The sequence below is a fragment of the Rhamphochromis sp. 'chilingali' genome, assembly GCF_963969265.1.
Source record: "Rhamphochromis sp. 'chilingali' genome assembly, chromosome: 3".
Lineage (NCBI taxonomy): Eukaryota > Metazoa > Chordata > Actinopteri > Cichliformes > Cichlidae > Rhamphochromis > Rhamphochromis sp. 'chilingali'.
In genome coordinates this window covers 44,552,813-44,580,717 of record NC_137931.1, presented here as the reverse complement: position 1 = coordinate 44,580,717, position 27,905 = coordinate 44,552,813, and the positions used below count along the sequence as shown (strand labels likewise).

Here is a 27,905-nt window from a genome sequence, read left to right as displayed (position 1 = left end):
TCTGTTTCTTTTTACATGAGCCTCGGGTGGGGAGGGAGGGGTTTCTTTTTGTTGTTGTTTTGTTGTTGTTTGTTTTTTGTTTTTTTGTGTATAATCGCAACATTTTCATTATGTATTGTGACCATGATTTGTGAAATTTTTTTTTTTAAATAGAATTAAAAAAAAAAAAAAAACTACTTTACTAATAAAAATTGCACCAAACAATTCATTTTTGTCTTTTATCACTGACATAAGGACATAAGCAAGAAAACATTTAGGTTTCTTCAAATAACTCAAAAACCATTTTCTGAAATCACTCCTTCTGTTCCTTCAGTTTATAATGTGCAGCACAAGATTCATTTCAAATACAAAAGGCTTTCACTCCCTCGACATATTTAATTCATGATATAAAGCCAGTACGTGACTACAGCCAAAATTACATTTCCTTTTCTGACTGTCTAAGTATATACAGATACACTTTCAGAAAAAAGCACCTTATTCAACACACTGTCAGTAGGGTGGTGCCATCTAAGGTTTTCCAACAAGGGGAACTTATTTGTAACATTGTGCATTCGGAAGAAGGCTGGTAGACCTCTGGAACTTTAAGGAAAAAAATCTAAAGAAATACCAATTCAGTTATTTATATATTAATTGATATATTTGGAAAGATTGCACAGTGCTTACTAACTAAAGCTCTATCTCACACCTGCAGAAATCATTGTCTTTACATTGTGGTAGGAAACCAGTGGACCCATCAGGTAGAGGGAGACACAAAATGAAATATATGTAAATGTATTGAATATTTTTATTTACTGTAAAAACCCAGGTAAAGTTAAACGTTTAGAATATAATCAGAATATTGCCTCATTTGTTTTTCTATTTTACCAAATGCCTCACATCTAGAACAAAACAGTGCAACACGCTTCTTTTATTTCTTGAGGAGATACCGGATGCTTTATCAGTTACATCTTGCTAGTACAGTTCCTTCGGCTTTAATTGTTCATGGATTAAACAAGGTTCTGGAAACATCCCTAAGAGGGTTTGGTCCATATTGATTGTAGTTGTAGATTTGTCATCTACACATCCATGATGTAAATCTCACACTCCACCATATCCCAAAGATGCTCTGTTGGATTGAGATTGGTTTGAGATTGACTGCAGAGGGCATTTGAGTGCAGTGAACTCATTGTCAAACTCAAGAAACCAGTAGGAGAGTATTTGAGTTTTGAGACATTGTACAGCCATCAGAAGATGGGTACACTGTGGTCATAAAGGGATGACATGGTCAGCAACAATACTGTGGTGTTTAAACAATGCTCAGTTGGTGCCATGGAGCCCATGGTGTGTCAAAATGAGACCCCCTATGGCATTATACCAGAAACAGTGAGCCAAAACTGGATGGATTCATGCTTCCCAGTCTTAGTTGACATTAATGACACCTAGCGTGGTCTTCTGTTGCTGTTCATCTGATTTAAGGTTCAACAAGGAACAGAGGTGCTCTTCTGCATACCTTGGTGGCAACGAGTGGTTATTTGAGTGGCTGTTGTCTTGTTATCGCCTCACAGAAATCGAGCCATTCTCCTCTGGCATCAACACATTTTCACCCAGAGAACGGCAGAAATGCTCAGAGCCGCCCATCTGGCATGGAATCAATTATTGCCCAGCTGATGCTTTAATATATCTAACTAAACTAATTTCTGAGAGCTTTGGAGAAACATGGGGGACAGATGTTTTTTTGCCTGTTTTTTCTTAATCATTTGAAGTATTTTTTTTTTAAAATAAATTCACATGTCTATAACACCAGAGATTAATACATGTGAATTTATATTGACAGAGAAACGGTGCAGGAGTATTACTATTTAGAAAAGGCTGACGGAGGAAAGTCGGGAGGTAGAGTTGTTTAGGACCATGAGGAGCGCGCTGTTGAATGAGGGCTTCCAGGAGAGAACGGGAGAAGAGTAGTGGAGTGTCGTTTTCTTTAGCTGCGCGGTGATCCCAGTAATGCCGCCGCTCAAGTGTTGCATGCTGAAGAGTCCCGACGCCTTGCATGAAGAGCCGACAAAAGGGGAAATGAAGATGAAGATAAAAGTGGTAATTATGAATGAAAGCCGTCGGAAGTATCACTGTAATATTCCGCTGTGGGGAGCTTTTATATATATATATTTCTGCCTCTCAGAAGTGGAGTTGCAGACTGAGCTCTTTCACCGAATGTGACCCAGTTGCACTTTGCCACATACGCGTAATATTCACAGAGAATAATCCTACAACAGCTCGGCCGTTTAAAGTTTTTTTTCCCTGCGTGGGTCGGGAGTGGGGATAGGGTTAAATATGACACGTCTGAACTGAGCAACCTAACAGTATTTTTGCAGCCTCGTTTTAAAACGTGTTTCCTTGTTGACAGAGCATGTTGAGCGCATTTGAGAAGAATAGCTGGCATTACGTTTTGAGCCTTGCATTTGTTATGTTGCATTTGTTTTGAAAGCTGGCAGTTAATTAGTCAAAAAGAAAGAAAGAACGAAAAACAATCCTGACCAAAGGTGCAGATTTCATCCTCAAGCTTGTGGCTGTGTCGGTCCTGAACTGGCTGAATCATGCTCTGGCGTGATGTTGAGATTTGTCTTTCTGGTGTTTCACGTGTCCCTGCAGTGCCAAGGGGTTGGTGGCATCATCATCGTTACCATGGTTACCGGCTTTTTGTTGGTGTACAACAGCAGCTCTGGTGACAGATCAGCTTCCTCATCAAGTTCTTCGTCCTCATCGTCCTCTTACCGTTTGGATGCGCGAGTTCAGTCCACTAAAGTACCGGACAGATCACAGAGACTCCAAACAACATCTCTGGAGGGGTACTCAGGTGTCATGGATCATAAGGTAAATACGGACCATCTGTTCCCTGTGAACCAAGTCAAGTCCTGTTATGGGCGGTAATGATGCTGCACCTGGTTCTTTGAAACTCCAGAGCACTTGCATGCATATTACAAACAGAGATATTATGGTCCACATTTGTTTTTGTCTTTTTGTTTTTTATAAAAGCTGCTTAGGAATTGAAACTGTGCAGGATATAGATCATCTCAGATGTTTAGCAGTAATGTTATCTCACCTGAAAATCAATAATGAAACTGTTTCCATTTTCAAAGATATCAAAGATATAACATAACACACAATAGCAGTGTTTGTTTGGAGTGTTTGGGTCCTTGCCAGTGCATTAGGTGCCTGCACAGAGAGGAGGAGGAGGAGGAGGTTTAGTCCTGGAAAATATATGTTTGAAGGTGAAGTGAAGTGTCTGGTGGCTAAATGTGTTTTGATTTAGGCACATGGACGCACAGAAACCAGTGACACGACAGAAACTCATGGGTCATAACATACCGCAGAGTGACAATGTTTGGAAAAGAGCAAGAAATTCGAATTCAGCATCTTTATGACGTTTTTTGACAAATTAACAGTTCTCCAACCATCTCCATCAGACTACACAAAGGAAGGTGAATTCACCCTGTGCATTTGGACATCTTTGTAATCGGATGGTCATATTATAAACATCATCAGAAAGCACATTGATTGCGCTGATTGCTTTGTTTTTGTTGTTTTTTTAGCAGCTGTACCTAATTTGTATTCTGCTGTCATCCAGGTAAAGCAGAGAGTAGCATGCAGAGTTCAGGTGTCCACTAAAAATGTGTTTTTTAAAATCCCCCCCAGTGACTGAAAACTCATTTGTGTATTTAATTTTTGTACTACTTTATGTGCCAGACAGTTTTCCTTTTTCCTTTTTGCAGCAGCAGCAGCAGCAGCAGCAGCAGTGAGGTCTTTTCGTTTGAACTTTTCACAACAATAAAAAAGTTCTAAAAACCAGTTAATTAAAATTGCTTAACACTTTCCATTAAGAAAGCAGCACGAGTCTATTAAAGGTTTATTTTGCCCTCAAAGGCTTTTATAATACCATCTCATCTCTTAAGCATGACCTCAAAGTTCTCTTTATAGTTCACTCTGTTGCTTAATTCATAATTAATGTCTTCGGCATAAAATATTTAGTGACAAAAGCACTTAAAACAGGGTGCATTTCAACTATAATGTCTACTCAAGATATGACCACTGTAATCTTTTGGTCGTGTAAGCGGCACCTTCAACAGTAATATAGTACAAAGGCCCGATTCTCTGACCCACTGCATTATCACAGGCTCGTCTTTGAGATAGATGGAGCATTCACACAGCATTACGTCTCCCCTCGCTGAGAACGATATACAGCAGGACACAGCAGAGTGGAAAGCATGCTGCAATGCTCAGGCAGCACTTAGGCCTGTTGGATTTGTCTCTGTGCTGTCTTGAGTAAGCTTGATTCTAAGATCAGCGCTCAGATTTTGCAGGTAGTCTTAGGAGAAATGAACGCAAGCTGCTTCACTTTGGACTTTGCGCGTGGGCACTTTATTATTCATGGTCTCTCCCGTTCATCCAACCCCTCCTAGCTGACAGGTGATTTGTGATGGATCCACACTGCGACAGTTTCATACTGCTTAGTGTCACTCTGTACCTCCCTCCCATTGGGGGAGATTCAAGCTCTGCTGCTGCTGCTGCTTCATCCTCTGTCAGAGCCCAAGAATGACTAACCAGAGCAGACCTGCTGCAGGATCTGTGGAGTGGGTGGATCCTTGCGTATAGTTCCTTTTAGGGTCATCTCAGGTCTGCTGCTGCTTCTAGTGGAGGGAATCTTGGCTTTGACACAAGTGTGTGTGCAGACACAGAGACACACACCATCACACAGCACGAGTACACTCACGCAGACACGCTGTTAAAATTTTATGCCCCCATCAGAGCCAGAGATGCTTGGGAATGTGAGGAAAGCTCTATCTGGTGTGCCTGCTGGACCCTGATTATTGCCTGTATTAACTTATGTGCATATCTTGTTCACATGGGCTGTGATTTCACTAAGGTGGGTGGTGGTCTGTGGCGGCTTTGCTCATTTATGCATCACCCAAGAGGTGGCAAAACACCCAGCACACATTAATCACTAAGACTGTGCTGCCTCATGTAGCAGAGGGTTATAGGCTTAACATTTGGCTTTCCTCTGTTCTCATTTCGTTGCTTAAATGTGTGAAAAGAAAACAGCAGCTTTGAACCCCACAAATCTCCGTACTGTGAGATCACACATCAGAGTTATGGTGCATATTTGTGTGGAATAGTTTCTCATTGTGTTTCTCTCTGTATGACTTTCGCAGCGTCTGCAAGTTTTCTTTTGGGGAGATTTCTGCCTCTGGTATGTGTTTCTTTTCTTTGGCGTGTTGCAGTGATTAGAGCTGCTGACTTGAACAGATTCTTTCACACACACACAGGTTAACACACTCTCGCTCCATCTTCTGCTTGGCCCCTCATCTTTGCAGCCTCACTGATGTTTTGCCGATTCGAGTTAAAGAGATGTTGACCTTTGAAGAACTGTCAGCAGAGCCAATCTACATTGGCCTTTATAGTCTCTAATCACAAAGCCGGTGTGAAAGCACGAGTGCGGACTGTGTGCCAGCGCAACTTTATGATGTACCTACTTATTATGGGCAATGCCTCTTTGTGCTCTGACAGCTTTTAATGCAGCCAGCCTGGGGGGAATGGGTGCCATTATAATGCTTATTCTGTCTTTACCTGTCTGACGTTCAATTTAAAGCTGTCTCGTAGTGTACAAAGGCAGCTTATATTAACAGTCAGCGTGTGGAAAAAAGCAGGAACAAAATAAATTCAGCTCTTTGAGCTCTCTTATTGGATGACTTAGGATATACACATTTAAATTCAGCTCAAGGTAAGGGAGCACTCCTGGTAAAACAGGCGATGTTATCAGCTGTAACACTCAGAATGATAATACAACGCCTAATTTGTTGTCTAGTTTTTACTGAAAAATTAGGCGAATAGCAATAGTCAAGAGGAAATCGTAAACATCACCAGCAGGAAATGATTTTTTGTCTCTTCTCTCTCTTAGTTGACTCGAGCAGAAGAAGAAGAAGACAGGTGCTGTTATTGTCTTAACTATTTCCTCAAATTGAGAACAGATTTGGAATCGCGACCTGATTGTGTGTCATTGGCAGGAGCTTAATGAGATGTCTAGGGGAACTGTCGGGAGGATTTCATTGTAATTAATTGGTCTCTGGGAAAAGAAAGCAGCACTGATCGTGAATCCCTCGTGCCACAGAAGAGGGGCTTTTTCCATCTCCTCCTGCTCTCAGCTGAGCCACTATAGCCCAATTCTGTGCACTTTGGAAAGTATTCAGTGACAATGTTCAACATCTAAATGATTTTGATTCATTTCCAGAAAACGCATCTTGTTTTTTCCCCACTACTGCTCCTATCACAGGATAAGTCTTTCTATTGCTCACAATAATCAGAAATCCAATAAAAAAGTCTAAAACCAAATCAAGCAGTTATTGTCTGTGCATTCTTTCTGTGTATGCAGAGCTTTGTTATTATCTGAAAATGATTACAAACTAATTATTGAGGCACACTGTAGATAGCATGTTTCTACAGTTAAGCTTCCATAAGTGAACTTCAAATCTGCAGCTGAAAATAAAATAAATAAAGCCCCAATTATTGTTTCTGAAAATGTCTCTATGGAGACCACTGGGCTTGAGTCTAAGAGTCAGCTGAGATACAGTATGGAGTGTGCCCACTCCACTACCTTCTAGCAGTCTCTGTAGACTAATACCATTATAACCAGTGCTAAACAGACACCAAAGCAAGTTACCTGGATATCTAACAGTCATATGAACAAGTGGACAAAAAATCTCTGATTGAAGGTAATTCAGTTTCGTAATGTCTTTGGCTAAAACATGCTCTTTTTCCAACCTTGACCCTACATGTTGATCATAAACATAACAGGTAGCTTTACCTAAATCCAAAAAAACAACTTAGTCCAAAAGATAAGTCAGAAACTGGTGGTGAGAGACAAGCAGGTATAAATCTTCAGGTTCCTTATCTGGGGTTTAATCTGTGGTTAATTACGACAGCAAGAGACGTTTTTTTCCCAGGTTTTCTTCATCAGGTCTGTCTGACCTCTAAATATCACATCCCACGACTTCTTCCTGCAAGTCTGTGCACTGTAACCTTTTTTAACCGAGTAGGTTTGCAGACATGAATTTGGAGACTGGAGGCACAATAGAAGAAGCTCTTGTTCAATATCAAAGGTTGACTGATGGGGTTTGCTCTGAAAGCAATTATGATCTTGGGTTCCCCTGGGAAGTGTATAATCAGGATCATACTGATTAGTCTGGAGTCAGAGAGTGGGCGGTAATTGACTGGGACTGGAACCAGAGCCGTACTCCGAACTGCATCTTCTTGTCCTGCTGTTAACAATATGGACCTCATTAATCCAGTCAGCTTCATCATGTTTCAGTGAACAGCCTCGGTTGAAATTAGTGTCTTTTTAGGTCACGTTAATTCAGGAAAGCGTATTGATTTATAGGTTGTGCACTATTGATCAAGGTAGACAACCTTCTGTCTGCATAATAAAGTCTGAATATGTGTGCGTAGGAGTCAGCAGGTGTTAAAGTGATGGTTGTTTCACGAATCAAAGGACAAATCAAAGGTAATTCAAGGCTGATTATGAGTGAAAACTACTTGTAATGAATTCCATTCATTTATTTATCCAGTCACTAGTCTGTGGGTTGCACCTTCAGCTGCCTGGCCTCTGAAATATTCTGCTTGTGATTTTGAAAGCCAGTCTCGCTGTGATACAGGATTTATAAGTGCCTATTTCCCAGCAACATCAAGCTGTCAGAAGCTCTGGGAGCTGAAGCTGGAACTTCAGCATCGCTGTCAAGGACACTTTTATTATTTTACAGGCACTTTAAACTATGACACCAGCCTGGCAACCTTCAATTGACTTTCACTTGTTTAACACACCTTCCTGACTTTTAACATTATTATAATTTGGATTATGCTTTGCGGTAATTGCTTGGACAGTGCTTAGGGGAAAATGCACTTTCTGTCTCTCTGTTGTCTGCAGAGAAAGAAAGACCTAAAAGGACTGTGATTCTTCCCAGCCAAGATGGGGAGGGTGTGTTTGTGCAACCAAGTGTGTAATTTGCTCCAACCTACCTGATATTGAGAGAGCGCGCACATCCCAACAGGGATGATTTTCAGGGGGGAAATCTGCTGGAGAATGGAAATGTGATGAGTGTTCCGAACAAAGACTTTGAGTGTGTTCGTTTGAAGGAATTCCAACTAGTTTTGGATCTAGATGTTTTTCAGACTGTTGCAAATTCTTGCCAGAGAAACATGATTTCATTACATATTTTGGGGCTACACTGAACTCACCACACAGATTTACAGACATCCCCAGACATTGCACTCATACACACATTTACGAAGAGACACACATGCACACATGGCAATCATTCAGCGTGGGGTCACAGAGATAGTGGGGGGGTGTATTATAAATATAGCTGTGGTAGCAGTGCAGCCTCTGGCGCTGGTAAAATCACCTGTCTGCACACACACACACACACACACACACACACACACACACACACACACACACACACACACACACACACACACACACACACACACACACACACACGTTCCCACCTCAGAAGTGGGAGTGTGAAGTACCGAGCACAGTTCAGAATGCCGATGCAGCTCTCTATTAGGGTGGGGAATAATTCATGTGAAGAGTCTCTGGGTGTTTGCTGTCGGATCATTCAGTCTGAGCTCGCATTTTTCAAGTTTGAAAAACCTGGTTGGATGCCGCAACATGAATACCTGGTTCAATTCAAGCCCAAACAAGCACTCTTCACTCCAATGCTGCACAAAAAGCTTGCATGAACAGGATGTTGACCAGTGCATGTTGTCCCTGTTTTATGTTTTTTTTTATTTTAAGTGAAAACTGCTGAATGTGTGATGTTGATAGAAAATGAAAGCACTGTGTCAAATAGCCTCTGCTCTATACTGTCAACTGTTTAAATAACAGACAGAGTCGCCCAATACAAGTCTACCTGCTTGATTCAAGACCCGTCTGAATGCAGCCGAATCATAATCAATGATTGAAAGGGCTCTACACGAATTTGCTTTAAACTCCAGTGTTAGAATCCTCTTTGCTGATGCTTTATATCCTTCAAGCTTGCTTAAGCTTTTCGTGGTTGCCACATTTTAAAATCAAGCAGAGCATCTCAGAAAAAATAAGATTTGACTTGATAGTATCTCATTTCCCACATTTAAATACGTCAACAACTACTGAACGCAAATATTGTTGGTTTCTGGTTCTCAAAGGCTAAAAAACACTTTTTAACACACTTTTTATCTTCATGTGTTTAAGATACATTTTCAATCATGTAAGTAAAAATAATACAGTATCTTGCACATCAAGTTAGGACCTCGCTCTGAAGCTACATCTGGTTTTACGGAGTGCCAGAGAGATTTAAACTTATTTATCTGAAACTGTTAAGTCCATCTGCGACTTGTAGTTGGATTTTTCTCTTCCACCACTTTGTCTCATTACATAATGTGAATGAAACTGCAACGATGTCTGACTTTTTAACTTTGAACTTCACAGCCTCTGAACATGCACTGCAGGACTTGTGCCCTGGTGACCAGCTCTGGGCAACTGACAGCGAGCAAGAGGGGCGAAGAAATCGACCGCTCTGAGTGTGTTATTCGTATGAACGATGCTCCCAGCCTCGGGTATCAGCAGGATGTCGGTCGGCGCGCAAGCCTGCGTGTTATAGCCCACTCCAGCCTGCAAAGGGTGCTGCGGAGCAGGCAGGAGCTCCTCAACATGAGCCAAGACACAGTGTTCATCTTCTGGGGACCGAGCAGTTGCATGAGACGTGATGGAAAAGGCCATGTTTACAACAACCTAAAGCTTTTAAACCAGCTGCTACCCAAACTTAAAATCTACATTATTTCCAGGATCAAGATGCTGAAGTTTGATGAACTATTTAAAAAGGAAACTGGGATTGACAGGTAAATATTCACATGATGAGCAAGTTTTATATTTTTGGGACTTGAATGAGACAAGATGGAGAGGTGAAAAGAAATCAAGAGACACACAACACACAAAAGAACTGTCAGTAGTGTTTATATTAGGGGAATATATTACAAAGATAGAAAGCACTAATTTCCTACCTATTGTTTTATGTACAGAATTCAGTACACAGCAGATATATGTTTGTCATAAGCAAAGGCAGGAGTAAGGGATTCATTATTCATTATTTTTTGTTTTGACGCATAAACGTAAACACAGTTTAAAGAATGCAAAAACAACAGGATGCACCAGACACTGATATTACCTTCGAGATGTAAAATGCAATTTGTGAACAAACTCCAAACCCTGATTGTGCAAACAGGATGTGATGGATATATGAGCTGAGCGAGAGGCTGCGATTTGGATGAGGCTTTAATGAAGAGCTGCAGCAGCTCCCAGACATGCCAGAACCCTTTGATACATGTGACTCAATCTTTGTAGATGTAACTACATGAGTGGCCGACACCTTTGCCAGCATTCGTGATCGTTTTGGCAATCTCCCCTCAGGACATCTGTGAGTCCTTATCTTGAGGCTATCATCATCATTCACTCACTGATCTGAAAACTGGAGAAAAAAAGTAATGCATGGGAAGAATCCATGCTACTAAACTGGCCAATCACAACCATTGTAGGCTGTGTTCATGTGACATGTAGTTACATTTCCAGGAAGCAGCACATCATTTCATCATCAGTGTAAGGTTTCAGAGGGATCTACAGATATAACATACCTCCAGTGTACATTTTATGCAAAGGTATAATTGTCCTATGGGAAAGCCTAACAGGTTTATGCAGCTGGTAGGCATCAGGAAGTGAAATGCTTGCACTGTAGTCCCAATCCTGCATCTCGAATAAAATTATCTTTAATATTGCATTAAAAAGTAATAACATTCTAAAGAAACAGCTCACAAAAGTCTCAGCTGGAAAAAAGAAAACATTTTATCATCAAAAATCTCAAGCTGGGTTACCAAAGAGGTATACACGTTCTTTGCTTTTATAGAGATTATGAAGCGGAGGCACGTTTCCTGACTTTTAATACATGGTAATTGTCTCTTTGCATACGCGGGACAGGCAAAGTGAAAATGGCTGAATGTGACCTTGCAAAAAAAGACAAAGGCAGACAAAGACACCTCACTGTCGTGAATGCAGCTATTCATCTAAACTCATTTGCATGTGAACAATAAGCCAACAGAATGAAAACTGAATGAAAAATGTTGCATTTGAATGGCAATCCAGTGACTTCTGCTCTCATGTAGCAATAGCCAGTGTCAGAATGAATGTTTTTATGTATTTATCTTTATTTTATTTTCTATTCTATTCTATTTCTTGCCCATGTATCAACTGTCACACAGTCAGCTACAGGGTTTCCTCTTCAGCGACTGATCAGATGAAATCTAAAAACTACGGTTTTACCATCTTTAATCTTTTCTGAACAGGCAGTAAGAAGGAAGTGCGCTCAGTATATTTTTGTGAAAATGGTAAGCTTCTCTTTTCTTCCAGGAAGAGTTCCAACTCCTGGTTGAGCACCGGCTGGTTTACTATGGCTATAGCCCTGGAGCTGTGTGATAGGATCAACGTCTATGGCATGGTGCCTCCTGCTTTCTGCAGGTAGATTCCTGCAGTTTCTTTTTCTTCTCCAAATATTTATTAGCTTTGCTTCATTTTTTTTTAAACTTAGCATAATATGACTTGTAGATTTTTATTGATAAACCACCATGGCCAAAACATAGTTCCATGCAATTCAAATATTTTGGTTTTCAGTAATATTGTGTCAGTTTATAATTGGGTAAAAGGCCAGCAGGGTTTTCATTTGATGTTATAAAGTAAAGACCCCACCATTCTAAAATATGATATGTTTTTTAGTACCAAGATGTGTGATGGGAATTTTAATAGACTACAATGTAATTACTGAATAATAGAGCATTGAAAACCTATGATGAAATGACATATTATTATTGGCAATGTTTAATTTTACAGACGTACAGTTATTTAGTCTTGAAAATCTTAAATACATGAATGTTTCTCATATTTGTCAGATTTTACACAATATGGTTTCTCCACTATTTAGTCGGTTTATTACTACTAGGATAAACAAAAAACAAATGAAAAGAAGTCTGACGTTACAGGACTGCATTATTTCTTTGAGGACGAGCTCTTTTGGTCAGTCTGCATTAAATGTAAAGGTGTGTTAGAGTGGAGCTCTGTACCCGTCAGCGTCAGACAGCAGAGTTTGAAATGCCAGTTAAATAAATTAATAATCAGTTGATTGATAAGCAGATACAAAGCAGTGAGTTGGTTGTTCTCCTATTGCCAACTCGTTTCCCTTCACTATTGGGCTTTTGGTATGTTTTCTTTTTCTTCTTCTCCTTTTACCTTTTAAGATGTAGCCAGGGACCACATATTTAAATGATCCCAAGGCTAACTCTTGTGTCTTTACAGCAATGTTTATTAAAAAAAATATTTAGATAAGCTCCTTAATCATCTGAGCATTTTGCATTTTGCAGCATTTTGCTCTCCACCAACTCCCAAAAGAAATATCAATGTTCCACCATATTTAACATCTACTAACTAGCTTTGTCTGATGGGTGCAGTGGGTTTGGAGCTGCACAATGCAGCAGAAAACAAGACATACCAATCCGCCGAATGTTATTAGAATTAAATAATTGTACTGAGAAAGAGCGTGTCACACGTGCACGCACTTTTAACCCTTATTCACTGGTTTGTGAATGTTATTTTCTCCTTAGCATCGAGTTTTGTCTGTTAAAATATGCATTGAGATGCTTTATCCTCACGGCAGGTTCAGTTTGTCACTTCCTGTTTGAGCCAGTGGGCCAAATAGTGCATGAAGCGAATGGAACACTTCTTCTGTTTTGTGCTGCAGCCTCACTCTGTGATTTAGTGTGTGCCGACACCACTGATGTTTCCACATAAAATCGTGTCTAGTGCATCTTTAATGATGTCTTCCAACTTGGTAATATAGCATTTACTCCCTGCAGTGGACGACAGCACCACTGAAAACATCTTCACATTTTACAGTGAAACAGCGCTGCTGAAAATATACTGTACAGGTTTCACCATGTGTTTTTAGCATTTAAGAGACACTGGAAAATTTGCTGATTTTATTTTCTAAAATTTGGCCGCAAGGACAAGAGCACAAAGAACACTTTGAAAAATTCATGGCACTCTCACGTGTCACAGAAAGCTCCTCCACTGAGCTTTGTGTTAGCGTGAGTGTCAGATGAATAGGAGAGTGTATAATGAACATTTCTGTGAGTGCAGATTCTTCTGATCTTTCTGTTTTTCTTTGTTCCTTCTTCTCTTTATTCCCCTCTCCGACTTGTTTCTTTCCCCCTCCCCAACCATGAATCTCATAATTACACACTATTTCGACATCCCCCCTGTGCGCATTGGCTTTCATGCTATTTCATGGCTTCCTCCTCTCTCTTCTCGCCTGTGTAGATCCTCCTCCCATCCTACTGTACCATATCATTACTATGAGCCCTCGGGGCCCAACGAGTGCTCCATGTATCTTTCTCACGAGAGAAATCGGCGAGGAAGCCACCACCGTTTCATCACAGAGAAGGCGGTATTTGCAAACTGGGCTCGAACTCGTGACATCCACTTTTACCAGCCAGACTGGAAGCCCTCTCCCATCGTCACCACCGTGAATGGCTCGTACACTGCAAATCCAGCCGGATCCTGAAATGCACCCCAGAGACGATCCCCAGAAATGTGAAATATGTGTGTGGATGGTTTTCAGCGTTCAGATTCCCTCTCTGGCCAGTATGAATACACAAGACAGCAGCAGGACAGAGCGAGCTGCTTGTGGCTGTTAGCCGACTGTCTAAGCAGCTTGGCAGAATGGGATCATTGCGTAACAGCAGCACAAAGCCTCAACAATGCTTTGGAAGTGTAACTCTAAAAGGATGAATTTCATACTGGAATCAAAGCCATGAGGGTTGTCTCAAGTGTGCTTTTTACACAAAATAGAGCCGCTTTAGTAACACTTGAGCTGTCAGAGAGGAAACAGGCAAAAGGAAAACAGTAAACACTGAAAAACTGGGTGCATGTCTCATCTATTCTATCAATTAAAATGGAATAAAGGATAGTAGTAGGCTAACAGACCACTTTACTGCTGGTGTTCACTGATGATTATGTCATGAAATGCCATGCTTACAACTGCTATTTTTTATGCACAGGTCCATTCACGCGTGGCGAAAAAAGAAGGGACTATATTCATCATTTTCATGAATAATAAACCTAGCTTTATGATTTTCGACTAAAGTGATTGGAATTCATGAGACACTTCACTCACAAGCACAAATGTCAGCTTCATGGTGGATGTAAAAGCGTATCCTCTTGGGATATAAATGTCTGTGACAAATTTCATGGGAATTTATCCGATAGGTGCAGCCTGAATGAAAGTGGAGGACCAACCAAGTGACAACGCACGGCTGGACTGAATTTTTACATTACTGGGTTGGATCATTTATGCTCTTAATGTCTGTGTTTCCACATTCTTGTAAGAAAGTCATGTATAGTTTGCCAATATTTGGCATTAAATGTGATGGAAATAAAATTCTTGTCACAAACATGGCACAGTACATCATGTGTAAATGTAATCTCCCCTCGATGGAAGTCGTATTTAGACACAGTCCAGTTTATAGAGACATGATAATTAGGTCTCATTTTGCTCTCTAGCTCTCTGTAACAGATTGCCCTCAAGAAAGCCCTGCCAGCCCATGTGTCTGATACTCGAGGCCATGATTTGTTCTGTGATTAAATCCAAATGTCAGAACAAGTCCTCAAAGGCTTTTTCCTTGACTTCCAGCCAAGTCAGCTACTCTACCACAGATAAAAATGATTATATCAAAGTGTCCTGAGCAGCCGCTTCGGTCTTGACCCACAGGCTTCTGTCTCCCTTCTGTTCAGCATACCAATAGAGGGAAACTGGATTCTAGCTGGGCCTGATATTGACCTATCCAACCATATCTCCGGGGTTAGGGGGAGCAGCATGACTACTGCAGAATTCAAGTTGTTTCATCCCGCAGAGGCGGGCTGCAAGAAAAAGGCAGAGTGCTGCCTGTTTCTGTGTTCATTCACATTTTACCAGTAGGACCAGCACTCAGGTTGAATCTTAATATTGTAAGGCTCTCAGGTGCTCTGAGAAAAGCCCACGCTGTGCTGCGGTGTCATGCTAAGTGGACTCACTGCTCCTTAGATCTGAACAGTGTGCACTGTGCACCAATTACTGGCTCTTCAGGTAGAAAGGTTGAATTTTAAAGACCTGAAAGGACAAGTTGGCTGCAAATGAGCCTGCTGTTGCTATCTTAAACACCTCCTTGAGGCCGCATAATCATTTCCATTAAATGTGGAACCGTTCAAAGAAAAAAAAAAGGATAACATCAAAGCTGTGATGTAGGCAATTTGAAAAAATTATCAGATCATACATCTTGGATGCCAAATGGCATTTAAAACATCATTTAAATGTAATAATAATTTATTAGATAAATAGTTTGACTAAAATATTCTGAGTTAGATAAAAAGACCATTACCATCATTATCTCTGTAAGTGAAAATGACCCAGAGCTTATTCTAAGAAAATCACTGGAAACAGAGAGAAGCAATAAGCCAAGCTGAGTTTATCGATACGGCACATTTCATGTGACAAACATACTATAGAAACATTATAACATTAATACTAATAATACTAGTGTGTAAAATGCCTTTGTTTTCTTTGCTGGGCTGTTTTTGTTGATCACTACTCCCTGACAAAAAATAGGCAAACTGTAAGTGTCTTTACTATTGTTGGATTACACTGAAATATAAATCATGTAACCTCTTCTGGATTAAGACCCTTCAAACAAAACTGATTATATAGGAAACTGATCATAAAATGTACGCACATATATATTTATGCCATATCAGTGTTTGTTGCCCTGGTAGTAAAGGTTTAATCCAATTTAATAGCTATGTTTTCTCTGAGTCACTACCAGAAACAGTGCAAAACATCCAACAAATCCCCAAATCTATAATTTCCATTACCAGTGTTCCAATTTGAGTTTGATATTCCCTCTGTGCTTGGCTGTGAGGTCTCTGTGGGAGTAATTGAAACAGCAGCAGGATAAAGTCACAATTTCCTCTCTCCAGGAGTATTTTCCATTATGGTACATATCACATATACTCTGTGGAAGCACAGAAATTGGCTAGTGACAAATATGTCCTATTCATGACAGCTGAGTTTTATCAGCAAGTCTGCAAAATACCATCATCCTATGTGGAGCCAAGACACGTGAGAGATAAGAATTCATGGTGTTTAGTTTTCTCAGACTACACATCATCAATCTTAATGCCTAAAAAACTGTAAATTATCTTTAAAGAGAAATATTGAAACAAGTGCTTAAATTGAATATTGTAATGGTAATTTCCATTCAGGTCTGTATGTTCTGAGTCTACACTGACACCTGGTGGCTTCACAGATTATCAGCATTTTTTTTACACGGTAAATTCCTCTGATAACATCTTAGTACTATATATGAGAAATGTGTCAGGCTGTATTTATACCTGTAAACATGGTCACGATGGCCTGTTGAAGTTCAAACTGACCATCAGAATGGGGAAAAAGGGTGATTTAAAGTACTTTGAATGTAGATTTCTTTTTTCTTTTTTCTTTTTTTCAGATTAGCTCATCTGAGTATTTCAAAAATGGCTGATTTACTGGTCTTATAGTCCAAATAAGAGAGAAAAGATATCCAGTGAGCAGCAGTTCTCTGGGTAAAAATGAACTATTAATGCCAGAGGTTTGAAGAGAAAAGCTAGACAGCTTACACTTCTGTACACGTTAGATTTAAATCAACCAAAATGTACTAAAATGGTTTGAATGTTTCATAGCTCAATAAATTTAAGTGCTTTGTCATTTGAAAGCTTTCTGCAGAAGCATCCCCACATGTAAGATACAATCTGATAAAATGTTGCTGTTTTCCATGAAAGTAAGATTAGAGAATCTGATTGATTACAACACACTAAAATCATTGTTGCCTTTTTTCTACCATGCAAATGTTTTCTTTAAAGTAAACGTTGTAATGATGAAATCTGAATTCATCCAAGAAAAGTTTGGTCATCTTACTGTTTTTTGGGGAAAGGGTAGAAAATATACTCACTACATGTTGATGTGACTTATTTTGTGCACGACTTAAATGACTCCTTGATATGCTTGATATGAATGTGCATCATTTAACTAAAAGATAGTCTAAATCAAAAATACCTTTACAATATTATTAAAAAATGAATTCTGATACCTTAAACAGTTGTTTCAGATTATCATTACTTAGTTCTGGATTTTTAAAGCTCTGTCAGATATTGTCAGAGAAAAACACATATTAATCTTTGTTTATGTTATAGATCCCTGTAAACTTAAATTAAGATGTAATTCATCTTTTCATCTTAAACCCAGCAGATGGAGACACAACAGGCTGTTTTCTTCTTGTAACTCTTGTGTCAGGAGGTGCTATGTGTGCAACACTGTGCTTAGGGACCTCATTTATTAAATGTTCTTAGATTTATATTTTAACCTAGTAAATATTGTCCTTCAATTTGTATGAGACAAATTGCATGAAAACTTGCTCAAGCAGTAAGCTCTCAATCTCAACTTTTACAGCAAGTGTAAGTTTAGTCATGAACATTTAAAAAGACAAAAGCTAGATTCAACCCAGACAGTGAAGCAAAGTTAAGTAAAATCCACAGCTTGGGAGTGTGTGGTCGCTGTGGTAAACAAATGAAACACAAATCTCTTACATTATATGAGTCACTACCAGCACTATCTTATTAGCTTATTTTCTGTTAATCAGTATTAAGCTTAGTGGCAATGTGCCATCGCTCACTTTAGTCAAAGGCAAACAGTGTAAAGTGCTCCTATGATCGACCATGAATGAGCATATTTATTTTTTTCTAAATAGTCATAATTCTATGAAGAGGTCACATTTAACTAAATCCTGCAAAAAAAAAAATCTATTTCTGTGCAAATATAAACATAAGATAAGATAAGATAACCTTTAATAGTCCAACATGTGGGAAATTTGTTTTGTTACAGCAGAAAGCGGACAGTGCAAAGTTACATAGAAAAAAACACTGGAATAAGATAAGAATAATATACTGTACACAACTGTACACAATAGAATAGAATAAAATAAAATACTTTATACAATAGAATAAAATAGAATACAAATGCTATATACAATTGAGTATAATACAACGATGCCAGAAAAGAGTATTGCACTTAGTGTTATTGTTATTGCACATGTGTGGATGTGTGTGTTTGATCAGTTGAAGTCATTTTTTGTGGAGTCTGACAGCTGTGGGGAGGAAAGACCTACAAAATCTCTTCGTCCCACACCGTGGGTGCTGCAGCCACTGAAGGAGCTGCTCAGTGCTGTCAGTGTCCTGCATGGGGTGGGAGATGTTGTCCAACAGGGATGACAGCTTAGCCTCCATTCTCCTGTCACTCACCACCTCCACTGGGTCCAGAGGGAATCCTAGAACAGAGCTGGCCCTGCGGATCAGCCTGTTAAGTCTCTTCCTGTACCCGGCTGAGATGCTGCCGCCGCAGCAGACCACACTGTAAAAGATGGCTGAGGCCACCACAGAGTCATAGAAGGTCTTCAGGAGTGGGCCCTCCACTCCAAACGACCTGAGTCTCTGCAGCAGGTACAGCCTGCTCTGCCCTTTCCTGTAGAGGGCGTCTGAGTAATGAGTCCAGTCCAGTTTGTTGTTCAGATGAACACCAAGTGTAGCTGTCCACAGCCTCAATGTCCATACCTTGGATGTTCAGTGGTTGCAATGGAGGATGTTTGTGCCTGCAGAAGTCTACCACCAGCTCTTTGGTTTTACTAGTGTTGATCTGGAGGTAGTTCAGCTGGCACCAGTCCACAAACCATGGGTCAGTCCTCTGTATCCTTGTCGCCCCCATCAGTGATGAGGCCGACTATTGCAGAGTCGTCAGAGAACTTCTGCAGGAAGCACTGGGTGGAGTTGTGGGAGAAGTCTGCAGTGTAGATGGTGAAGAGGGACGGAGCCGGAACCATTCCCTGTGGGACCCTGTCCGACACGCAGCCCTGAGTTCTCACATACTGTGGTCGGTCGGTGAGGTAGTCCAAAGTCCATGTAGTGAGGTGATGGTCCATTCCTGAGCTCTCCAACGTGTCCTTCAGGACTGTGGGAAGAATACTGAACCCCCTGAGCCAGAGGGTGAACCAGACATGAGCTAGGAGGAATGTACAAACTCAGAAACACTGAGACGGTGTATAAAATGTAAATAAAAACAGAATGCAAATCTCATAAACCCATATTTTATTCACAATAGAACATAAAAAAAGCATCAAATGTAGTTTCAAGTAAAGATAAAAGGGCAATTTGAATATGAGGACAGCAACATGACTCAAAAAAGTTGGGTCAAGTTTAGCACTCAGTAGCATTCCCTTTTCTTTTAGGAATAGTCCTGCAAACGTCTTGAGAACTGAGGATGTTATTGCTGAACTTTTGTTAGAGGAAGGTTGTCCCATTTGTGCTCACCAGTCTCAGGACTTCTTTCTCATATTTTTTCATTTCATGACGCATGAAATGTTTTCAGTTGGTGAAAAGTCCGTACTGCACGCACGCTATTATAATAGACTCAGTGTACACAAATATGCAAGGCTTTGCCTGAAAAAAACATCTGGATGGGAGCATCTGTTGCTGTAAAACCTTGCAGCACCAATAGCGCCCTTCCAGATGTGTAAACTGACAATTCCACAAGCACTGGTTTCTTCTTTGGGTGATAGAGCTTTGACCTACACTTGTCAATGGCATTTTAAATGTTTCTGGAGCTGTTCCTCAGCCCATACAGTCATTTCCATAACAGTATCATATTGCCCCTGGCCCTGGACACAGAGATTTTGCCAGATTCTCAGAATCTTTTGAAGACATTATGTACTGTAGATGATCAGATATTCAATTCTTCACAATTTTATATTGAGGAACATTATTCTAAACTCATCAAGAAAGAGTTTTCCATACAGGATCAGTTGGGGGTCCTTGTTAACAACAACAGCCTCCAGTGCTGCCTTGTAACGTCTGTAAAAAACAAAAGAAACAATCTCTTTCCTTTCTTGCTACTCTTCATGTTGCTAAAAGACAAAAAGCAGCAGCAGCTACTTTTCATCTGTTTCTTTATTCTCATTATTCATATTTTTACCCAGTGCTTGATTTATAAAACAGGAGGTCTTGGAACACAGACAGGGAGCCTTTCCAATGAGTCAAGGCAGAGAAAAAGTGACAGAACACATAAATAATCTGCACTGCCTGGAGAGTATTAGAGCTGGCTGCCCTAACACTGCCTGCAATCATAATACTTTCCTACACTATTCCTAATTCATAATAAAAAGAACTCCTGCCAATGAAAAAGAAGCCTCAACTTTCTCATTGATTACAGAGTTAAAGAAAGTCTGAACATGAAAAAACACAAAAGACAAAGGCGTACTTGTTTAACATGCTGGAGGAGCGCACAAAGGTCGTTAGCTTAATGAGACTCAAGAGAATGTGTTCCAGATCTGAGTAAATACCAACAGGAGCTGAACTTGTTTGTTGCTTCAAGCTGTTTGTAGGAGTCTTTCCTCTGAGCTTATTTGATACCTGCAGCTTCACAAAACTACATACAGCAGCACCCATTTGTGAGTCCTCAGAGCCAGATAGTTGTGCTTGTTTATTTGTGTGGCACAGAGTGGAAACTTTATTAGTTATTTATGAGAATCTGACATGATCATTTCAAAAATAGAAAAGTAATTAAAAGAAGAGACTGTTAGCGAAACAGCAAAAACAGAAGCAAGTGACATGAGAAGGACGTAGGTTTAGTTAATTAGTATTTTAACTTCACTGCAACGACAGCAGATGTAAAATGAGACCATAAATCCTTTATCACAATATAAGTTATGTCCCTACAGATCTCTGTCGTGTATCCAAGGTCAGGGAAGAGGGACTATGACACAAAACTACAATGTGGATCTGGAAGGTGAGCCAGGAACTGGCAGCTGTAGGCTGTTGTTATTGTCAGATAATCCACTTCTCTCTCAAGTGTTAAGTACTTGCATGATCAAATTTGTGCTGTATCTGAAAACGAGGTTAATGTGAGATATTTGGCCTTCATCCAACCTGTGTCCAAACTGCTGAGGATTTTCAACAGTTTTGCCAGTGACTCCATTTTGAGCACATTTTGCTACTTCTCCCACTTTGCACCAACTCTGCTGAATTAACAATTTCAAACTGAAGGACATTTGCTGGGCAGGGTTGCAGAGACTGAGTGACAAATGGGGCAAAGTAATGACGGAAGAGAGAAGACGAGTGAGAACAGAAAGTACGTTACCTGTGAGTCTTTGCTCTGGAGTGGTTTTCTGAGATGATGGGAGATGTGAAGAAGAAGTAACAGTACCACTGGCAAAAAGCCTGCATTATGGGTTATTTTCCCATTTTTGCCCCATCTGCTCACAGCTCCATCTGAACCCTGCTGAGTCAGCCTGACTATTAGAACAGCCCCATTAGATACACCCAACAAAAGAACGCGATTGTGCTCCCATGCCTGTGCTTATGCTGGTTCTGCTACTTGTCAACACTACAGTAGAAGGTGTAATGTCTCCTCAGATGATTGCATCAGGAGTTACCTTTTCAGATAATTAGTAACCACCATAAGACAGCAAAGAGAAAGGTTTCATTACCACTTCAAGATGATAAGACATTCTGTTTTCGCACTGAGAACAGACAACGGTAATTACAGACTCAGGAGATAAAATCCGTGTGAATGGAAAAGAAAAGTACCTTTTCTCCTTTTCATTCATCTTTTCTTGTGGTCATTGAAAGCTGTATTATGACACGCAGCTAGGGAGGCTGCTGGATCATCTCCGACCTGCATCTTCATTGTTCAGACTGCGCTTTCACTGGCAATTTATTTTATGAAAATATCATTTCATAAAAATTACCTACTCTTATCTAATTTGATAAGAGTAGGTATGTTTCTTTTATTACTAATTGATTGTTCTGGCAAAATATATCATTATTATTCCTGAATGGTCTTTAGCACGTTTATTTATTTATTTTTTTGCTTAATGGTTTGGCTTATTTTATTCAAAGGATGGAAATCAATAGCAAAGAAAAAGAACTTGGGACTATTGTGCTCTTATTAATACTTCAAGCTACTGATACAAATCAATAAAGGCTTTGATCCAGGAGCTATAACTTCTGTGTGGCTGAGGTAACAGAGATTATCAGGTCACTTCTAAGAAAAAATACAACTTTACTGTTCCTAATATATAAAATTATGAGAAAAATCTTGTTTTTAAGTAAAAACACCATCATTGTAACGGTTTTATTGTTTTCAGTCATTTAACACCCAAACCTCTTTTTCATTTCCAAATAATCATATGATTCATAAGTAATCATAATCATGTAAGTATCAGCAGTATGTGTGCAACTAGTTTCTTCTTCTTCTACTATTCCCCTGCAATAAATATTTCCTCTTAGAAACCTTTGCTCCTTGTTGTGAGCAAGTAAGTGTGGAGCATGTGGAGTATGAACGCAATTTGTCCTCCTCATCAGATAAATCACAAAGGATCAAAAAGATTGAACTTTGCTCCTGGAGCAGACAAAACTGCACTTCAACATATTCCATCTGCTTTGTAGGCAGTGCTAGAATCATGTGCAGCGTGTATAAACAGCACTCCTAACAGATTGTATGTATTTTGTCAGAAGCGAGAATCTCTAGAATCAGACTTAGTAGACAAAGGAAAACGTACAAATATGATAGAAGGACAGATGTGGATTGGGTAATGTGTGGAGTTGAACCACACTGAGTCAGGAGAAGAGTCAGTCTGTGAGAAAGACTGTGGGGAAGTGAGCTGTAGTTATGGAAGAGTATAAATTCTTAATTGCTGCTGACCTACCAGTCTCCAGACATGTCAGCTTTCAATAAGCCATAAAACAGCTGCAGTTTTAGCTTAAAGCATTATTTAAATGAGTAACTCTACAGATTTTACATATCAAAATAGGTTTAAGTTAGTTTTGCAAATGTAGTGGAAAAAATTATTTAAATTATTTTGTGACTTCAGGAGTACCTGAAAGAAATCTCATGCACTGGATCAAGTAATGCCTCGAACCTCTAAAACCCTTTTCTTATATCCGATTGAGGCTGATGGCTCAAAACTACACGTGGTGCTCGTCACCCAACACAAACAAATCTCCGGTCCAGCAGTCGCCAGTGGAATTATGATGAGCAGTAAGAAGAAAAATGAGGCCAGTGATGATAAGATGACATTTGCTTTTTTGGCTCTGAACACTGAATCGATTTCGATCAAACCCTTCATCGTCTCCACAGACTGCAGTGATGATTTGGTTTAGTACTTCTTTAAAATAATGTTAAGCACAGCATGTCCTTCACATGACTTTTAAAACTTCTGAGAAAAAAAACAACTAAAATGGGTTGTTTCTTCTGACAGAAATGCGCACTTAGAAGGTCGCTGGCCTTTCCTGATCTTTTTATGGGACTTTTGGTTTGCTCAGTTCACCAGCCTTTAGTTTGTTCGCATTTCTTAAGGTCATGGCTTCTTTCTTTAGCAGACCTCCGTGGAAAACGAGACGCCTGATGGCAGATGAACAAAAATGACTTAATGTCCGGCTGCACTTTACCATGTGGAGAAAAAAAAGGCGGGGTTGACTAATAATCTGGAGTGCAACAAATAAAAGGACACTGCCCTGAAGAGCCAAACGCCTGGGCACGTCCACCAGAGAAGACTGATGTGGTCTTAGGGCGCTTGGGTTCAACTTTATGAAGACATTTGTTATCGAATATTCAATTCAGGAGACGCGACCGACACTGCTGATAACTGCGTAAATAGTGCGGGCGACTAAATACATAGAACAATACAGAAAAGAGAGGAAAACTTTTCGATATATTTGCTCACACTTGGAGACGCTTTTCGTTCCATGGATAATTACAATCATTAATAACAATAATTAAATCATGTTAGCTTGGCAGCATTTTATCAGTCGGTGCAATCCCCAACCAGAGTGTTAACGCACATACAAGAGGACGAAAGCAGATTCTTTCTTGGTGTGCAGCCTCTTGAGTTGCGTCTGAGCTCAGAGCTCGCCTATGCGCCCTCATCGAGACTTGGCACCTGCTGTACGCAGACGGAACAAGGACTGGAACAACATTAACTGCCGTCTCTTCTGTTTTTAAAGACAGAGAACGAGGGGGCTTTTAACTTATGGAGAGCTATCCCAGCGAAGCCCAAACCTGAGGTAAGGAATTATTTATTGAAATCAACCAAACCGAGGAATCTTCAATAGTCAGAAAAAGGTCATGAATTTGAGGAAAGAAGCGTTCACTGCACTCTGATGTGGTCTGATTGTTCCTATTGGAAAGAGAAATGGATGAGTGGGAATTACTACAAAAGCAATCGCAATAGGAGTTTAAAGTGTATATAAGCTTTATTCTTGAAAATATTAATAATGTTAAACTTGTGTCTTACTTGCTTCCAAGTCAATTTTATCAGTAGATTTCATCCAAACCATTGTTTTGGTCTAATTGAATCACACAGATATTTTCCATTTACCTTCTCTTTCAGACTTATTCCAGCCATGTCAGCTAATGGGAGTTCAGAGTCCAGCTGCAGGTCAGAGGTTAGACCCACCAATAACACCTGTTTCCAGAAGGAACTGTCTATCACTGCATCAGTAATCTCTATGACTGTTGGCATCTTCTCCAACAGCCTTGCTCTGTTCATTCTGCTGAAATCCTACAGCAGCATCCGCACCAAGTCCAGGGCATCCTTCCTGCTGTTTGCCAGCAGCCTGGTGATCACAGATCTGCTGGGTCACCTCATTAATGGATCCCTGGTGCTTTTTGTGTACAGTGCTGAAAAGAAATGGGAGAATTTTGATCCTTATCAAATCATATGCACCATCTTTGGGGCATGTATGGTGTTCTTTGGCTTGAGCCCCTTGTTCCTGGGAAGTGCTATGGCTGTGGAGCGCTGCATTGGAGTCACTAAGCCTATCTTCCACTCCACAGTGTTGGCCTCACACCACATGAAAAGGCTCCTTGGGGTCACCTGGCTGCTTGCTGCACTGGTGGCTGCGCTGCCTGTAATGCTGTCGAAGCCCTACAAGGTTCAAAGGTCCAGGAGCTGGTGCTTTTTCCTTATCGAGCAAACCAAAGACTGGCTGGATGTGCTCCTGCCGCTGCTATTTTCATTGCTGGGGCTGCTGGCACTGCTGATCTCCATTGCCTGCAACACGCTAACAGGCTGTGTTCTAATACAGGCCAAACTGCGCCACAAGCATCACTGCAGAAGCATGCCTTATCACATAGAGATGATCTGCCAGCTCCTGGCTATCATGCTGGTGTCCTGCATATGCTGGGGCCCATTACTGGTAAGACCTCCTCAGCACACCTTTAACAGACAGTTAAAAATTACAGGGAAAAACGAAAAATTACAGAGCGTAGAGTGACACTGAGGAAGCTAAGCTGGATTTGTTCCCTGCTACCTAAAGCCTTTCCATATATCTTTGTTAAAGCAGTGTTATGTTGCATTTCTGATCATTAAACTACTGCTGTTGGTCAGTGTGTCCATGATGCATTTTGAAGATGAGTAAGTACATCGACATCACAGCAATAATGGGAGGTTTTTTTTTTAAATACTAGAATTGTTAGCAAACTTAACAGCTGCTTACTGGAGGTCAGAACAAGAAACCACATCACACTCCCACAACAATAGAAGCCTAACTGAGCATAGCTAAAATATTAATGACAGCAATACTAAATGAATGAGATTAAATTAAATTGAGATTAAATATTACCAGTCATCTGATTCTTTGCAGCATTAGTATTTATTTAATTAAAAATTCCCAAATAAAACAATAAATTAAATTACATTAAAGTCAATGTAACCAAGTAAGATTAAAAGGTTCATGTCAATTAGATTAAACACACAAATTTAAGTAATGTTTGCATTTTCACAGTAGTTTAATAACAGTGTTATCATAGTCAACTAAAACTAAATGCTAAAACCAAAACCAGGTGTGAGCAAACATTTTAGTGAGTTAAATTAAAAATAAAAACCAGATCGTTGAAACTCCCATAAACTGAAAAAAGAATACAAATATTTCAGCTTCCTTGATGAGACTTTGATAGATTTGTTTACTGACACTCTGCATGTCTGCAAGACTGTGAGTCAGCGGCGTTCAAAAGGTGTTTTTGTTTTAGCACCTACATTGATTTCCATAAATGTTGCTTCTGACATATGGCCTCCATACACTCATAACAATAAAAAAATAAAAGTAACACTGAAACAAATGAAAACTAAACTAAAACTGAACATTTAAACTGAAATTTAAATTAAAAAACACTGAATTAAAAACAAAAAGTCAAAAAAAAAAAGTGCAATAAATGTGATAAGATGAAACCATTTGGAAGAAAATCGATTGCAGAAGCATGAGCATGAAGACAGAGAGAAGAGTCATCATAATGCAGACTCCCAGATAAAGGAGGTGGAGAGTAACATGACCCCTATAAGCGAGCGGTGATGGAGCCGAGTGTGATTGGTGACGGGGTTTTCCATCGAGAGGCCTTTAAAAATGACAATGATATGGAAATGAGAAGGAGGAAAATGAAACAGAGGTGATGAAAAAATAAGCAGAAATAATAGCTGTTATCACCAAAAGGAACGGAGACAGAATGTGAGAAAACAGATCCTACTATACCCGAGCATGTCTGTGGTGCCCTAAGAAAGCTCTGTTTGTCTGTCTTTGCATTTTAAAGGGTTTGATACAAACAGGTTTTTCTCCACTTCCATCACTGTTCTTTTCTATCCTTGTCATCATCATGTAAAAGATGTCTGATGTTTAATTGTTGTACACTGGTGGAAATCAGCAAATGTATTAATTAAGGACTTGTGATGCCAAGCAATAGATGCCTGACAAGCTGAAAAATATGGCAGCTGCTTTGAAGACTCTTCCAAATAATCGTGGTTTTGAATTATTATTCAAATTAAGCAATTCTAATATTTAAAAAAAAGAAAGAAAGTAAATGCTTTGAATTAGAGATCTCTTAATAACAACAAAGATGCAAAATTGCACACACTAATCTTACCTCGTTTTTCCTGTAACTTCCCAGCCAGTCTATCACAACCAGTCTAACACAACCAGTCTAAAATTGTTTTCTATTAAAGTATTTGATAAATATTTAGAATAACTGTTTTTCTACCACTCCAATAGATCCATGTCACCATTCTGAGTACCAGAGCCACGGATGAGTCTCCGTCTTTTAGTCTGCTGACTATACGCATGGCTACGTGGAACCAGATCCTGGACCCGTGGGTCTACATCCTGCTGAGGAAGGCTGTTCTCAGGAAAATCTTCATGTTGCTTCACGGCTGTTGTGGCTCGAAATTTTACACCCTCCATCGGTGGCAGCGCAGTATGCTCCACAGCTCAGCGGAGACCAGCAGCTCCAGTGGGTCATCTGATTGCCGCTGCCTCGGTAAAACACCTGTGCATGATGTAGTCATCAAATCCATCACCTGAACCCTGTCCTGAGTCTTTTATCTGAGAACGCCAAGGTGCTGAAAAACAAAAGGAAAGAAAATCATTTGGAATACTAGAAGGACATTTCTAAAGAACGCTTATCCTAAGGTCAATTTTAAAGTGACCCAGGTCCAAAACAAAATTCCTTTGATTCTTCCTTTGCATGCGCTCTTCCTCTTTGCAAAGTTTCATCCCATTTCAGCTCCTGCAGATGAATAAGACGCACTGAGACACTAGAAGACTATCAAAAATGCACTTACACAAACCACAAATGTTTTCTTGTAACATTTGCAAAATGATCACCATGAATTGTCACTATTACTGTATATTGTGGTAT

General features: G+C 39.9%; 2 protein-coding genes across 3 annotated transcripts; both read left to right on the top strand.

Moving 5' to 3' along the window:
- Positions 1–1,930: 1,930 nt before the first annotated feature.
- st6galnac5b (ST6 (alpha-N-acetyl-neuraminyl-2,3-beta-galactosyl-1,3)-N-acetylgalactosaminide alpha-2,6-sialyltransferase 5b) lies at positions 1,931–14,498 on the top strand. Of its 2 annotated transcripts, none has more exons than XM_080878706.1 (5): positions 1,931–2,070; positions 2,626–2,847; positions 9,497–9,906; positions 11,465–11,572; positions 13,424–14,498. In XM_080878706.1, the coding sequence occupies exons 1-5, from the start codon at positions 1,981–1,983 to the stop codon at positions 13,665–13,667; spliced, it is 1,074 nt and encodes a 357-aa protein (XP_080734832.1). In that variant the 5' UTR covers positions 1,931–1,980; the 3' UTR covers positions 13,668–14,498. The 2 variants fall into 2 exon arrangements, with proteins under 2 accessions (XP_080734832.1, XP_080734833.1); XM_080878707.1 differs by having other exon boundaries at positions 14,372–14,491.
- Positions 14,499–24,147: 9,649 nt separating this feature from the next.
- Positions 24,148–27,634, top strand: ptgfr (prostaglandin F receptor (FP)). The gene is made up of 3 exons (XM_080877888.1): positions 24,148–24,283; positions 24,610–25,417; positions 27,260–27,634. Exons 2-3 carry the CDS (start codon positions 24,623–24,625, stop codon positions 27,566–27,568), a joined length of 1,104 nt encoding a protein of 367 aa, XP_080734014.1. The 5' UTR covers positions 24,148–24,283; positions 24,610–24,622; the 3' UTR covers positions 27,569–27,634.
- Positions 27,635–27,905: the final 271 nt, after the last annotated feature.